Source organism: Erpetoichthys calabaricus, chromosome 4 (assembly GCF_900747795.2).
Source record: "Erpetoichthys calabaricus chromosome 4, fErpCal1.3, whole genome shotgun sequence".
NCBI lineage: Eukaryota > Metazoa > Chordata > Cladistia > Polypteriformes > Polypteridae > Erpetoichthys > Erpetoichthys calabaricus.
This window is the reverse complement of record NC_041397.2, coordinates 191,322,090-191,338,928: the sequence shown is the minus strand read 5'-3', so window position 1 is coordinate 191,338,928 and position 16,839 is coordinate 191,322,090. Positions and strand designations below refer to the sequence as shown.

The following is a 16,839-nucleotide window of genomic DNA, read 5'->3' as shown; positions in this document are numbered from 1 at the left end:
ACTACTGTCACAAGACGAGTGAATGTGACGTAGCACGACTAATACGTCGGCTTGAACTGAATCTAGGTGAGGGCACGGAGCGCTCTGCCTATCAAAGCATACTACGGAGTTATCTGGCGACTACGTAGGGCCTACGTCGTAGGCGACAGGCGATGGGATTTATTATTTCAGAGAAATGACACATAAAATTATGAAACCTTTAAAAGGCTACTTACGCGAATATTTCATTGCACGTATTCTCGTTATTGTGTTTCTAACGAGGACCGTTGAAATATTATTTAGTTAGAAAATTGTCTTATTTGACTGCGTCACACCTGTATCGGCTCAAGGCACACCAGTGTGCCGTGGCACACCGGTTGCGGAGCACTGGTTTACATGAAGGGAGCAGGGAGTCATCATGTTTCCGTTATTTAACATGACAGCACAATTAACTTACCACCTTGGTTTTGGGATCCCCTTATTTCTACAAACTCCCCTTTTTTTCTTATTAGCGTTAGTGAAAGTAATAAATAGCTTCCCATGAAGGTTTTAGTGTTAGGACCTTGCTTGTGTATGAGATTTAAGTTCTCGTTAATTCTAACTTAGTAAAAAATATTTATCCAGCAATTTGATTCCAAGGAGAAATAAATAATGGAACATGGTAATTATTTTTAAATGTGATCTTACTTAAATTTTGTGTAATCTGTAATTTTGTCAAATCTGACAGTCCAACAGACAGGTTAGGGCAGGTCAGGGAGCATGCACTGGTACAGTGCATTGCTACACCCACCATATGACAAAACAGCTTGGGATCCTGATTGGCAACTCCCCAGGCAGACATGCGGTCCAGTCCCAGCTCCCGGAAAAGACCATCTATTTACCACAGCCAGGTGTTACATGGGCGTCCCTTTGGCCTGGTCCAGTCGCTCCTTTGATCAGCATTGAGGATCCTGTGAGCCAGATCACCCTCGGGGAATCGAACCACATGACCATAATGCTGTAACTGACACTCCCACACAATGAAGGGACTCTGTGAGTAACTACTCGTTTGACACAAAGTCAAAACAGTGGTACAAAAGTTGCTGAATAGTGTCCACATCTCACGACCATATAACAACACATCACACACCCTTTTCCAGTGACCTCATGACCCCCCATGCTCTCCCAATCTGTCTACTGACTTCATAGGAAGAGTAACAAGAGACATGAATCTCGCTGCCAAGGTAAGTAAACCTTTTGACAAGGTTGACATCCTCTCCACGGGCAGAAACATTGCCGCGAGCTGTGCCCAAGAAGTCATTAAAGACCTGGATCTTGGTTTTTATCCATTCACAAGCCCAGATACTCCGACTTCTCACTCAGTCTCTTGAGAGCCCCGACCTGAGCCTCCATAGACTCCATGAAGATCACAGCATCATTTGCAAAGTCAAAATCAGTCAATCTTCCTTCACCAACAGATGTCCCACAGCTGCTGGACCACACAACCCTGTCCAACCCCTATATGTGCAAACACTGAACAGAGTAGGAGCAAGAACACACCCCTGACGAACCCCAGAATCAACTGGGAAAAATACAGAGGTTCTGCCTCCACTCTGTACAGCACTCACAGTACCAGTGTACAGGCCGGCCATGATATCCAGCAACTTCGGGGGATCCTGCAAAGTCTCAGGATATCCCACAGGGAAGCTTGATCAAATGAACACTTTACAAAAATTGACAAAGGCTGCAAAAAAACTGTGCTGATATTTGCGTTTGCACTCCATGAAAACCATCAGTGCAAAGATGTGATACCATGGTAGACTTCTTTGATGTAAAACCAGACTACTTCGGTCACTGGTAGGCGAGCAAATGATCATGGATCCTATTGAGGATGACTCTTGCAAGGACCTTACCCGGCACTAAGAACAGTGTTATCCCCCTGTAGTTGCCACAATCAAGGCAATAACCCTTCGTTTTCTAGATAGGGACAATAAGTCCTGTTTTCCAGTCACTTGGGATGCCGCCCATCTCCCAAATAGAATCAAAGACTACTTGCAATGCAAGGAGGGTAGACTTACCTGCAGCCTGGAGAAGTTCACACTGGATACCACAGATCTCTGCAGCCTTCCATACCCTCAGTTGGTGCACCACCTGTGAATTCTCAGTGAGATTTGGTGGTTCACAGCTAATTGGAGGATCAGCCTCACGAACCGTGGATCCAGAAATGTCCAACGTCATAGCCAAAGGATCAGCTTTAAACAGCTGCTCAAAGTAGCCAGCACAGCGGGTCACAATTGTAGCATCATCCATAAGGACCATTCCATAACCCGCCCTGACTGCAACTCTTCGAGGAATAGATTTGGATGTGTATAATGCTTCAATTCCTCTGTAAGCAGGACGCGGGTCACTATACCATAGATGGTATGTCACTTGCTCACAGATTCCTGTAAGAAATGCCTCCTTATCTGCCCTCACAGGCATCCTTCCCAGTTCCTGGTACAAGCTGTGCATTGCAACTCCTCTCTGTGATATCCAGGGTGTTCTATGAGATGTAACATCTCCTTCTGGGAACACCGACAACACAAACACAACCCTCAGCAACTTTCACATGGTCTTGTCACAGAAGGTCTCTCACATCACATTAGGATCAGCAGTTCCTCACACAAACTGCGTGCATACTCATTAGAAGCAACATGATCTTGGAGTCTGGCCAAGTCCAGCTTCATTCTCCTAGTAGGTGGTAACCTACTGGACCTAAGCTGGATCTTCAGAGTAGCAACAACAAGTTTGTGGTCACAATTCACAAACTGGGCACTTCCGTAGACCATGCACTCTGCACTCAAGGATGTGATCAATCTCCTTCACAGCACCGTCAGTATTGGAATACAAAGTCCAACTATGCAGCTCAGAGCACTGGAACCAGGATCCAGCAAACCGCAGCACCTGGCATTTTGTAAAGTCAAGGAACATGGAGCCATTTTCACCACAGTTGTCAGTAACAATGGTCACATTCAAGTCACCCATGACCAGAGGAGTGTCACCTTATGGGCTCCCATCAATCAGCGAAGTTGCAAATAAAATGTCTCCCTCACTAAGACATCACTCCCCGCGGTCGGAGCATACACTGAGACAACAGACAAGACACCCAGAGAGTGCCTAAATCTAAGTCTTATAATACGCTTATTGAAAGAAGCAACATTGACATCGGACACCATCACAACACTGCCACAACAACAGCTGCTCCCTGAGAATGACAGCCACCAGAGCAACCAGACCATTAAAAGGTTTACCCACCTACAGAGATCTGGCCAGTTCAAGGTCTGTACAACTCAGAAAGTGCTGCCACTGAAATGCAAAGTTTACAAAGCTCCTCCAACAGCAGAGGAAGACAATCATCATGCTGGAGAGACAAGACGTTCCACGCGCCTACCCAGATGGGCCGCCTCAAATTGGGACCCGAGTGCTGCCGTGCAGCAGACGACGCCTCAGCACCACACCAGTTCCGATCTCCAACAGGCCTGACCCTATTGGCTCTCCAATGGTTTTGACTCTTCTGGGGATGAGGCTCCCAAGGGCTTTTCACCCTTCTCTTTCTTTTGGGCAGCTGTTGCAGAGCTACTTCCGTGGAGAGCAGAAAAGAGTCCTGTCTGCTATTTCGGAGCTGCGTAAAGTTTTTATGATGATTGGAGTGCCAATCCTGCCACCAACCCCCAAGAAATCCCTGCAGGTTAGAGGACCACTTGCAGTGTTGGATACAGTTTAATGTCATATCCAGGACAGTTCTACAGTGCACAACATAAAACAGTGGCAAGCAAAAACAATTAAAATAAGTTTACAAGAAAGTAGACCAGGGCCGGATTAAGAGCTTTGGGGGCCCGTAGCACATTTCAAATTTGGGGGCCCTTTTGGTCTGCATCATCTGAAGTTTAGATTCTGAACAGTTCAAACCGGAATAAATAATTATTTTACTCTCGATTATAATAAGTATCTTATAATATTTATGTGAATTTTATGTGTTGGGCCCCTAAAGTTTTGTTGTGTAAGAAATTTACAGTTTAAAAACGTAAAGATTATATTTTTAAAGACCAGTTTTTCAATGCTACACTTTTTCATTAAATATTGGGTCCACCATTTGGGGGCCCCCAAAATTGCGGGGCCCGTAGCATATGCTACATGTGCCTATTGGTTAATCCGGCACTGAAGTACAGTAATCCCTCGCTACTTCGCGGTTCACTTTTTCGCGGATTCACGACTTCGCGGATTTTATATGTAAGCATATCTAAATACATAACGCGGATTTTTCACTGCTTCGCGGGTTTCTGCGGACAATGGGTCTTTTTACTTGCTTCCTCAGTTGGTCTGCCCAGTTGATTTCATACAAGAGATGCTATTGGCGGATGGCTGAGAAGCTACCCAATCAGAGCACGCAGTTAAGTTCCTGTGTGCTGCTGATTGGGTCAGCGACGGAGTGTTGCATTAACCAGGAAGTCTCATCTCACTCATTCATCATTAACGTGCTAATGCTTCAGGGGCCGTGTCCAAGCACCAACAGAAAATGCAAATGATTGCAGAAAAGGTAAAAGTTTTGGATATGTTGAAGGAAGGGAACAGCTACACCGCTGCAGGACATTGATTCTTTTTATTTAAAAAGGAGGAAAAGCATATAATATCTACGGCCGCAGTGTCCTTTAACCAGGGTGCAAAACGAGTTGCAAGTGGACGTGATAAGGCAGTAGTCTGGATGGAATCTGCTTTAGGAATCTTTGCAACAAGGTCGACGACGTCATGACCGCCTAAAAGCTGCTACGTGTACTTCGCTATACAATAAGTGTAAACTTATCTACCGATTTCATATTGCTTAGCAGTTGTCCCTGTTTTTAATAGAGTAAACGGTGGGTTGTAAACAATACAGGGAGGGTTTAAAAACGTCCAAATACACGTTAAATAATTAAATAAATATAGTGTCCCTACTTCGCGGAAATTCAGTTATCGCGGTCGGCCTTGGAACCTATCTCCCGCGATAAGTGAGGGATTACTGTAGACATATCTTCACAGAATCTGTACGAATGGAAATATATATTGCTTATTTTTGATTAAAGTATTGTACATCCTTTATAATTTTTACTTATAATATCTTGACACCCTGAATCACAAACCCTGCTTCTGGTCCATGATGTTAGTGGAAAAGTGATCTGTTGCACTTGCCTATCTGAATAAGATGCTAGACAGTTATCAGTGAGTAAGCGGAAGGTGGGATCAATGTAATATGAATCATTCAAGCTGGGAGTTTAAGATTCTGAGATTCATCAGCAAAAGGTTTCATTTATAAAGAATGAATGATACATTATAAAGTGCCCTTTCACTTATACGGACAGGACAATACTCATTTCCTGATGAATTGCTTTTGGATCAGTACATAAAATATTAAGGCACAGCAGGGAACATATTTAGCAACTGTCAAGTCATGAATCATGTTCTTAACACTTCTGTTAGCTATTATGAAATTTGATGAAGGCAAATCTTTTAAAGACATTTCTTCCCACATTGATTCATAATTTAAAGTACTAATATTTGCAAAACAAGGACAATATAATCTTTTCTGCATTATGAAATATGGAAGAGTAGGAATATGTAGTACATGGAAAGCTGAGGAAAATGAAACATGTAAAAGTGCTTCAGGCCTAGCAGCAGTAAGGGGCATAATTGTTATTTTAGGACTCAAATTAAGAACCATCACTGAACTTGTGGCAATCTGTTGATAAGTGGCAATCTGTTGATAATCACATAAATAAAATAAAGACAGAGCCAATAAAGACTAGCAAAACATTCTGAAAAGTATGTGACCATGCTTTCCCAATATGCCCCTTTCATGAATTATCCTGTATGTCTATTTTACAATATTTGAACAGAACAGTCAAAAGAGTTACAGAATTCAAAGGGTTACTCCTCATGTTCTACCTTAACGTGATATTTCTTGAGAAACAGAGAGATAAAAGAGAGATAAGCCCTTATGGATCATACACACATCCGAACGCCACAGATAAACTTTCTGAGGAAAATTTTCAGGGGATCAAATCATTCCTTCTCCAGCACAATCCAATTATTTCTTAAGTAATGAGTAACCTAAAGCAATAATTACCTTATTAACTAAAAATATCTGCATTACTATTATTCCAGAATAACTGGGTGTAAGGCAAGAAGCACATGTACCAGTATGCTACTGTTTTGCAGGACTCAATTACATAGCTAAGCAAAAAAGTTTGCGCTGCATGCAATCCAGTAAAAAAAAAAAACTACAAATAAAGTGTCAGTTTAGCTTTAATCCAGCTATTTGCTACAAATATGCTGAAACAGTATGATCAGATTTTCCCAAAGGAGAACACCATAAGTGGACTCGTGCACGTATACGGAGGTTTTTAAGACACCTGCCTTTACTGGGTTACTCACCTTATCCCGGTTTTATTTGTGCAGTACACTTCTTCCCTACAGCAGTGGTTCCCAAAGTAGGGGTCGCGACCCTCTGGGGGGTCGTGAGACATTGGGGGGGGGGGGGTCGCGAGATGATTTCCAAGAAATCAAATACTTTTTAAAAACTTTTTAGAAATTAATTAATCCACCCATCTCATTAGGTGAGGTGTTTTGTTGAAATTAAACGAATGAGTAAATAACAATTTTTTAAAAAGTTATATGGTTGTTAGAGCGTTATGTTCTTTTTTGTTGTCATGCTCTTGTTTGGATAGGATATTTTGTAGAAATTAAACAAATGAGTAAATGACTATTAAAAAAAATTATATGGTTGTTAGACCATTGTGTTCTTTCGTGTTATCATGCTCATGTTTGGAAAGGCCTATTGGTACATGTGCACCGTTGCGCGCAACATTTGTATATTTTAACCACTTCCGAGGATAGTGGGGGTCACGAGTCACTGGCACGGTTATTTTGGGGGTCGTGAGCTGAAAAGTTTGGGAACCCCTGCCCTACAGCATGACAAAGACAATATGTTAACTATGACTGGACTAAATAATGATGGGTCATTGCATCAAAAATGATTAAAGGACTGTAGTCAAAATCTCTCCAAAAATAATGCTAATATTACCAACAACATCTTTTCCAAATTTAAAAAACTAGCTTCTGTTGGACTGATCATACCAGTGAGCACAGCTGAATCTGAAAAGGGATTTTCTACCCAAAAAAAGAACATGTGTCAGAAAAAGCCAAATAATCTAATGTTGATTTATTTGAGGGGCCAGATACATGTGATTTGATTATGAAAATGCTGCAGACACCTGGGCTTCAAAGAAAAAGTGAAAAATTTATGAGTGGGTACACAAAAATAACAGGAATCTGAACCTGGCATGCAATCTAGAATTTCACCGCTAGGTGTAGCATACTTAGAGTATTCTGTGGCAGTCTGCCAAATGGCGTTGCTCTGTATTATTCGTACGACATTCCGTTTCGGTTTTTCTTGGTGCTTATTAAACATGTTCTGAAATTTTTGTGATGAGTGATCATAAAGAACATCGAGTCTACATTAAATTTTGTTTTCTCTTAGGGAAAACAGCTACTGAAACTGTAGTGATGCTTGAAACTGCTTTTAAAGAGGAAGCTTTAAGTAAAACACAGGTCTACAAGTGGTTTTCATGTTTCAAACGAGGGAAAATGTCACTTGAAGACCAACCAAGATCTGGCCGACCTTCCATAATTAGGAATGACAAAAATCTTGAAAAAGTTTGCAATGCGATTTACGGAGATCGTCGTCGGACTATTGAAGAGATTTCTGAATTGACTTATGTTTCTTGGAGTTCTTGCCACCTTCCCTACTCACCTGATCTTGCTCCGTGCAACTTTTTCTTTGTACTGCATATGAAAAAAGAACTCAAAGAAAAGTGTTTTTGTACCATGGAGGAAGTCAAAGAAAAATCGCTGCAGGCATTGGACAACATTCCTCTTCAGCAATTCCAAAAATGTTTCCACAGTGGGAAAACCACTGGGACAAGTGCATTCATTCATATAGAGAGTACTTTGAAGGAGACTAAAGTTTCAATAAGTAAAAATTATTAAAAACAATTTTTTTTTTCAGTTCTGGTTATTTTTGGGTACCCCCTCGTATATATAATATTTTAAGCTTGGTAATCATTATAAGTATTAAAAGGTTTTCATTAACCGATAAATAAAAATACAATGCAGTTTTTTTTCTTTTTAACCATCTGGCTACTCTTTCATGCAATGTTGTTAAAAAATTTCTGGAGAACACTGTTCCAGTTCTCATTCCATATTAACAGGATGCAATGCTAACAACAGAAGACTATCAAAGTCCCAAAATGGTGGTGGCCATGAAAATTAATTTGGTAGAGCATGAACAATAAAAATATGTTAAAAAAGAACACCACCTCCAAATGAAACTGAAAATAAAAAAGAATTACATACCTACTACACACTCGCAAACTCCCAGAGACTTACAAAAAAACCCCCAAAATATTCAAAATTATCTACTAAATAAAAAAAAAACTATGCAAAATCATAACAATGTAACATATTTGTTGCTGACAACAAATATGACTGCTGCCATACAAAAGAAAACAGCTAATGGCAGCACTCACGCAAAGTAACAGAAGAATTAAAGTTTCAAATTCCAAAAAAATGAAGTTATAATTTAATCTAATTTCTTAAAGAATGATTTGTTAATGTATATGGGGGTGCTCTGAAATAGAAAAAGAAGCTTGGGAAGAAATTAATCTTGACTGTATTGATTCTCCCTGCTCATGTGAGATGAAGGGTGGACCATCTGTTCACATCTTGTTTAATATTTTCCATGCAGATAGTAAAATTTTGTTGAAAGAGATCTTTATATTTACTTGTAATGTTTACCCCTAGGTATTTAAACTGATCTGCAATAATAAATGGGAAGGTGTCCAGTCTAATATTGTGCGCAAAAGAGTTCACTAGAAAAAGCACACCTTTATTCAAATTAATTTTGAGTCCAGATATCTTTTGAAACTCTGCTAGTTTGTCAAGTCAATAAGTCATATCATCTATACACATACCTCGGTAAAGTGGTATGAAATTACATTTTCAAGGTTCACAGTGTACAATTTAGACAACAAATATGACAATATAACTATACAGGGAGTATGCAAGGAACAACATCTGAGCAAATCGACACCTTATTGGCAAGCAGCAATCAGTGATGATAGGAGATGTGCAATGCAGAAAGAAATGCAAAATAATGCAGAACAGAACAGTAATTAGATTTGAGCCTATGATATGGGTGCACCTGCAGGGAAATGGGGTAATACTGTGTTCAGGAGCCTGACTGCCTGTGGGTAGAAGCTGTTGCTCAGTCTGGCAGTATTATTCTACATACTTCGATATCATCTGCCAAATAGAACCATGGAAAAAAGGTTGTGTTTCCCCCCAAATGCCGGAGGCCTTACTGAGTTATTCTAGAAGGTTAAATAACTTTCTCAGTAAAAGACAGAGAATCAGAGGTGGGTGCAACAAAGAATGTGGCTTAAAGTACAAATCCTAGCCATTATGTCTCACTACCTCTTCTGAAGACAGGCAAGTCCCTGTTTTGTTCAGCTTTTAGGAGGTCCATTGCATAGAATATCATCCTTTAAATTTTAAGCTCTCCTTTATAGCAAGTGATGAATAAAACTAGCACTACACTCATCTCAATAATAATAATATCTATCTATCATGAAACTGGCTTAATCCAGTGCAGGGTTTTGGGGACAAGAAGCCCATCTTGGCAACTCTGGGTGAAAGTTAAGAGCCAGCTCTAGGTTGGCCATCATATCATTACAATAAACACTCATGTACACACAAACAATCTCTCAGACCAAGCCCTTTTAGATTAATCCAAAATTCACATATTTAGGATGTGGGAGAAAGAAAATGCAGTGCAAGCAAGCTCCTCACACAAAGTATTTGAGATGGGATATAAATTGGAGATTCTGGAGCAGGAAGTAGCATCACTGTATATTATGCTACAATGTTTCTCAAATAGCAAATCAATACAGGAAATATATAGACGTATAATGTAAGAGCCTTAAAAAGCTATGAAAGACTAAATATATGAAATCTTAGCTGGGAAATTCAGAGAAAACGGCTCCTAAGTTTTAGAAGTAAAAAACATATATATAAAAAGTGGTGAACTCCTTACTATTTGTAATGGTGATGTCTCTGCCCTTGTAATACTCTCCCAGGGTGACTCCAAGTCCCTGCCGAGATGCTACAGGCCGCACTGTCCTGCTGGTATCTGGACATTCCAAACTGGGTAAGGAAGAAGGCTCTGAAATCTTGTTAGAATCAGAGAAGCTAAAAGCATCCAAAGTGCGGTCCTGACAAAATGACTTGTACCACCACTGCACCACTGGAGGTTGTGTAGAGGATGTGGAAAATTTGCAGCGAAGGGTAACAGACTGGAACAGCATGGAGATTTTCTTTTTGTCAAGCGCTGTTACCTGCACTTCTTCTGACCATCCTGCAACAAATAAATACATAAATCGATATTTAGGAAATCATCATTATTTCAACATGGGATACAAGTGTATTGATCAGCAAATGGGTATAGTTGTCATGCCATAGCATAAAAGAAAATTAATTTAAAGCAAACACCAATTGGATTGACCTGACATCCAAACTACACACTTTCAGTTTGTAAGACACAAGACACTATGTGCCAGCTGACTTTTAGGATTCCTTTTCATTTTCAGCCTTATATTTTAATCAGCTCTAATCATATCTTTATCCTCTAGTTTGACACTTCTGTACCAGCTGAATTTATCCCAATTCTGTTATATATTCAGCTTACAGTATACTGTAAATCTGCCCTCATAAATTCATTATTACTTATGCAAACACAATTTAACTTATGGTTTATTGAGTGATCATGCTTTTTCATCTAGTCACTTTGAACCTTCTTTTTAAAGTGTCTTGTTACACAGTCAGTACCCATGGGGGCATTCCATAAAGCTTAACTCGACAAGCTGGTCTTATTCCAGCCATTTTCAGTTCTACCAAAGAAAATCAGAATAAGTCATACTCCATAAACGAGGTAACTAAGCAACACCTCTTAGACAGCTCCAAATCAAAGATGAAGCTTGTTGTGACAGAGAATTTAATTCATATTCCTATCCCATACCTTGGAGAAAGGTTCTGACATTTTTTCTATCCAATCTATCCAATGTTGCTGCACTCTTAACCACACTATTGTTTAAACCAGTACTTCTTAAACTATGGGTTGCAACCCACATTGGGCCAAAGACATGTTTGTAATGGGCTGCCACATGATTGTGTAAAATTAGCAGAAATCGGCCGTGTGCAATTTCTATTGACAGAAATATACCATCATCTATTTAGCATACCGTTTTTGCAGAACTATGCAGTCTGTGAGGTAGCCTATAAACAATACTATTGACACATCATAGACAGCTTTTGTTTCTATGGTAAGAAAATCCAATTAATACTCCCCACGACACAAGCCTGTGAAACAGTGAGACTGGGATAACTGAGCAGCAAAGACAAGAATAAGAAAGTGGGAGAGAGCAAAGAATGACACAGTTTGTAGCGCTACTTTGAAATTTCAAAATGTGGATAATGGGTGCAACAGAAAAACTTGACAATTTTTGGGGTCTTGTGAGAGGTGAGACAGTATGGAAGAGGTATTTACAGTGTTGTGGCAGTATTTATAGTAAATCTAGTTTCAGTGGTAATGTACAACTTGGTGGGATCCTCACTGTGTGTTCTGATTAACTGAAACTATGGTTTTTTATTTTTCTTCTTCAAAATGTTACTTGCTCAGTTGCTCATGAGGACAGGTATATTAACAAAATCTCCTAAATAAATCTTACATAAATACACTTGAAGTTTTGCATAATCACCTCAAGCACTTTGGCTTATAGTAGATAATGGTGAACTGAGACTATGATGATATTTTGCTAAACTAACTCACCAACTGCTGCTAACATTCAACACTAATAGGAGTGCCATATGGTCATCCTTTTACTGTACTCTTTATTTTTTTCACAAAATTAAGAGATATTACCTTTCTTATCTTTAAGTAGGACTGAATAAACTGTTTTTTTTTTCCAAACTCAAGTATTGCGATGCACATGATGTTAAGAAACAAAGTCAATACCATTCAGTTTAAACAGTTATGTATTTTTGAACTATTTGGAGTTTCCTCTAGTGGCGTGTCTCTTTGCCAACCTGTTGCATTCCCAGGGATTTCCAGTAGTTTTAGGGGAAATGAAAGATAATTGTTAATTTGTAATTTGATCCATGTAAAAAGCAGTTAAAAATAAGCTCTAAGTGTGTTGAATTGTTCCAAACATAATTCAGGCATAAAAAAGCCATTTACAGGTAACTCAGTTATTTTTTTTATTGTACATTATTGACTAAAGTAAAAGGTCAGTGTTCCATCACAGCTTGGCTAATTTGGGGTATCACTGTATACTTTGAATTGTCCAACTGAGTGCTCCCACTTCAAAAGGGGTTCATGTTAAATTTCTCACTTGAAAACTTATATCTGACCCACAGCAGGAACGCCTGAAATCAGTGCATGTCTTAGACTAAACATTAAGTATTACAATACCAATAAACCAACATTGAATATAACATTATATATTAAATGTAGTTTTTGATTATACAGTGGAACCTCGGTTCACAACCATAATTCGTTCCAAAACTCTGGTCGTAAACCAATTTGGTTGTGAACCGAAGCAATTTCCCCCATAGGATTGTATGTAAATACAATTAATCCGTTCCAGACCATAAGAACTGTATGTAAATATATATTTTTTTTAAGTTTTTAAGCACAAATATAGTTAATTAAACCATAGAATGCACAGCGTAATAGTAAACTAAGTGTAAAAACACTGAACAACACTGAGAAAACCTTGAACAACAGAGAAAACTAACACTGCAATAGTTCGTGCTATAGCGCTACCAACCACTGGCTAAAAACACCTTTTTTTTTAATGAGTTAGAAGCACAGGGAAAAAAATGAACATTTGAAAAAATCCGTAATTTAATAAACCACCAAGAAAAGTAACATTGCAACAATGCACGCTACGAACCGATCGCTGTAAACAGAAGTGAAAACAAAATCAAGCCCAGTGCATTCTTTAACTGCCTTCCTACCTTATGCCAGCTCTCTCTCTCGCGTTGCCTGTGTGTGTGCGCGGCTCTCTCTCTCACGCTGCCTGTGTGTGTGCGCGGCTCTCTCTCTCGCGCTGCCTGTGTGTGTGCGTCTGTCTCTCTCACGCTGCCTGTGTGTGCGCAGCTCTCTCTCGTGCTGCCTGTGTGTGTGCGTCTGGCTCTCTTGCGCTGCCTGTGTGTGTGTGTGTGTGTGTGTGTGTGTGTGTCACGCACTCTCTCACTCTCTCTCTTGCTCGCTGCACAGGAAATGCACAGGGAGAGACTGAACATGTACAAACCGAAAGGGAAACTAGCTTGTTCATATACCGAGTGTGTGGTCGTGAACCGAGGCAAAAGTTTGGCGAACTTTTTGGTCGTAAACCAATTTGTATGTGTACCGAGACGTTCGTGAACCAAGGTTCCACTGTATATATATATATATATATATATATATATATATATATATATATATATATACAGTAGAGTCTCGCTTATTCGACCTTCGCTCATCCAACATTCTGTATTATTCGACGTCCCACCGCAAAAAAAAAAAAACAAAAAAACGCATCAATCAGCGAGCATGAGCGTAGTCTATTTTTTGTTGCCAAGTTCATTTTTTCAGTTAAAATTTTCTGTTGTTTTGTTGTAAAACATGATTACAGTGGATTATGTGGCCTGCTCTCTCTGGCGTGTGTGTCTCTCTCTCGCTTGCTCACGTGTCTCTCTCTCGCTCGCTCACGTGTCTCTCTCGCTCGCGTGTGTGCGTGCGTGCCTGTGTCTCTCTCGCTCGTGTGTGCGCACGCCTGTGTCTCTCCCCAATCGCGCGTAGTGGTGCGCCTGTGTCTCTCTCGCTCGCGTGTGTGTGCGCCTGTGTCTCTCTCGCTCGTGCATGTGTGCGCCTGTGTCTCTCTCGCGTGTGTGTGTGCATGTCACTCTTTCTGTCACGTGCGTGTGTGCGTGTGTCTCTCTTACTCTTGCGCGTGCATGCGTGCGTGTGTCTCTCTTACTCTCGCGCATGTGTCTCTCTCGTGTGTGTCTCTCTCGCGCGTGTGTCTGTCTGTCTGTGTCTCTCTCTCTCTCTCCTACTCTCTCTCTCTCTTGCTGCACAGGGAATGCACAGGGAGAGACTGAACATGTGCGGGAATCATCGGCGCGCACAAACCAAAAGGGAAACTGGCTTGTTCGTATACCGAGTGTGTGGTTGTGAACAGATGCAAAAGTTTGGCGAACGTTCTGGTCATAACCCGATTTGTACATGTTCAGAGACGTTCGTGAACCGAAAACATTACGTATTAGGTTCATAATGTGTAAAATTATAACATAGTTTGACATTTAACACTAGAATTACCAGAGCCTACGAAAAAACTTGTAGATCCGTCCCACCTTAAAACGCTTCGCACTTCTCCGTCAGCGTCTTTTGTCCTTTAAATGTGTTGATAAGTAGCGAACAGCAAGCAGTCTGCTATCAGATCCCCCCACCAGCACACAGTTTTCTCAGCTCAAGTCTGCTTACCTACTTGTCAGTTGCTTAGAGCTGTATAGAGTGAGAAGTCATGCAAAATGGCACCTTTTATAAATACTATATCGTTATTTGGAACACTTGAATTTCATGTGTGTTCCGTGTCTACAACGATCTATGCACAGTAAACACATCGTTAAAACAGAAATGTTTTTCATGTTTTAGTAATAATTGACAAAATGTAGGCATGAAGTGCATAATGTGTGAAGCCTGAATTCCAAATATCTTTATACACTTTCACAAAAGATAAAAGTATAATAGAACAAATGCGCTTTTTTCTAAGGCTATAACCGAAGAAAAAGAAACCAGGTTAGTGCTGCTTGCTGTCCTGCCTTCCTGGGTAGTATACTGGTTACAGCTGCCGACTCCAACTCATAAGGTTCTGGGTTCGAGTCTTAACGTCTTCTAAAATAAACGTTTTGAGTAGTAAGCTGTTCTTATTGTTAATATTATACAATAAAAGCATACATTTGATTTGCGACTGTAGCAGCCGCTGTAAATGTATAGTACTTGTCAAAGTTAGCGTCTTTTTTTTTAGTTTTACTAGTTTTACTATATTTACTTATCTTCTCACAGCATAAATGTCACAAGTATACTGCAGAGCTTCCTCTGTTTGATCGTCAAGGGCATGCTCACAAATTACATGTGTAATGTCTCGAAAAATACCTGCTGACACTTTAGTACGCGAGCAATGGTACGAGAATGCAGTTAGACTTTTTTTGGGCACATACACCACGCTAGTGTTTAGATCTGGACGGTGTAGCGTTGGTGAGCTCTGTAAGCCGTGCTGTTTCTTTGAAGGACAGGTGATTGGCAGGATGACGCCGGACTTTCGCCTTTACGCCTGGTGCAGCTGCGTTGTTCTTATATGTGAGGGGACGTTTCTTGCGGGGATGGCTTCTGTTTTCTCCGATCTGAGTTCACCTCTGTTATAGCGTGTCTTTATTTGAAAACAGCAGTGTCAGATTGGGGCGAGCGTGAACTTAGCTAACTTTGACAAGCACTATAAATTTACAACGGTTGTTACAGACGTAAATCAAATGTATGTTTTTATTGTAAAATATTAACAATAATAGCAGCTCTCTACTCAAAATGGCAAACTTGAGAAGCTGCCAGCATCGAACCCAGAAGCTCTTGATTGGGAGTCAGCAGTTCTTAGCATTGCACCACGCAAGCTGTCGCATCAACCGCTTACCGCAACCTGCTTTCTTTTTTCTTCAGTTATATTCTTGAATAGAAGCACACTTGTTCTGTTATACTTGTACTTTTTGTGAAAGTGTTTATTTGATATTTGGACTTCAGGCTTCACACCAGTCATTCTCATTCACACACACCACTCACATCCACGTCCACAGTTTTTCCAGTCTCGTTCGCGCACAAGTTCTGACACAGTTTTATATACAATTATCAGATTCAAATGTTAACAGTTCCCACACACAACTGCTGACTTCCAATCAAGAGCTTCTGGGTTCAATGCTAGCAGCTTCTCAAGTTTACCGTTTTGAGTAGAGAGCTGCTGTTATTGTTAATATTATACAATAAAAACATACATTTGATTTACGTCTGTAACAATCGCTGTAAATTTATAGTGCTTGTCAAAGTTAGCGTTCACGCTCGCCCCGATCTGACACTGCTGTTTTCTTTTTTTCTTCCTTTTATTTATTAATTTTATTGTAATCATTCCATACATATAGATTAATTCATAACAAGAAAGAATTAAAGACAAATCAAACCCCACCCTTGAGAAGGAGAGCTTAGCCAAAGAAGAATTACTTAGGGCTTTTTAATAGGGCAAAAATAAACAAAAGAAAGGAAGAAATATATATAGGTAAATAAATTTAAAAAAAATAAAAATAAAAAAAAAATGGAGAAGGGAAATAAAACGGTAATAATTATTTCTCTTATTCTAAAATATTATTGATTAGATCCTGCCAGGTTTTAAAAAAAATTCTGTACAGATCCTCTAACTGGGAATTTGATTTTTTCCAATTTCAAATAATATAAAACATCGGTTTTCCCACTGACTTATCAGAGGAGAGTTAGGATTCTTCCAATTTAACAAAATAAGTCTGCGTGCCAAAAGTGTAGTGAATGCAATCACCGTTTGCTTGTCCTTCTCCGCTTCAAGTCCGTCTGGAAGAACACCGATGCTGTTTTCACATAAAGATACGCAATAACAGAGGTGAACTCAGATCGGAGAAAACAGAAGCCCTCCCCGC

At 39.9% G+C, this 16,839-nt stretch overlaps 1 protein-coding gene across 2 annotated transcripts in view; it reads right to left on the bottom strand.

Annotated features, from left to right (window-relative positions):
- LOC114650453 (immunoglobulin-like domain-containing receptor 2) overlaps positions 1–16,839 on the bottom strand; it is a 229,514-nt gene that overhangs the window by 161,604 nt on the left and 51,071 nt on the right. For both annotated transcript variants that reach the window (XM_028800096.2, XM_051926141.1), the window contains exon 2: positions 10,124–10,444. In XM_028800096.2, coding sequence (XP_028655929.1) covers positions 10,124–10,444 — 321 coding nt within the window. The remainder of the gene's footprint in view (positions 1–10,123; positions 10,445–16,839) is intronic.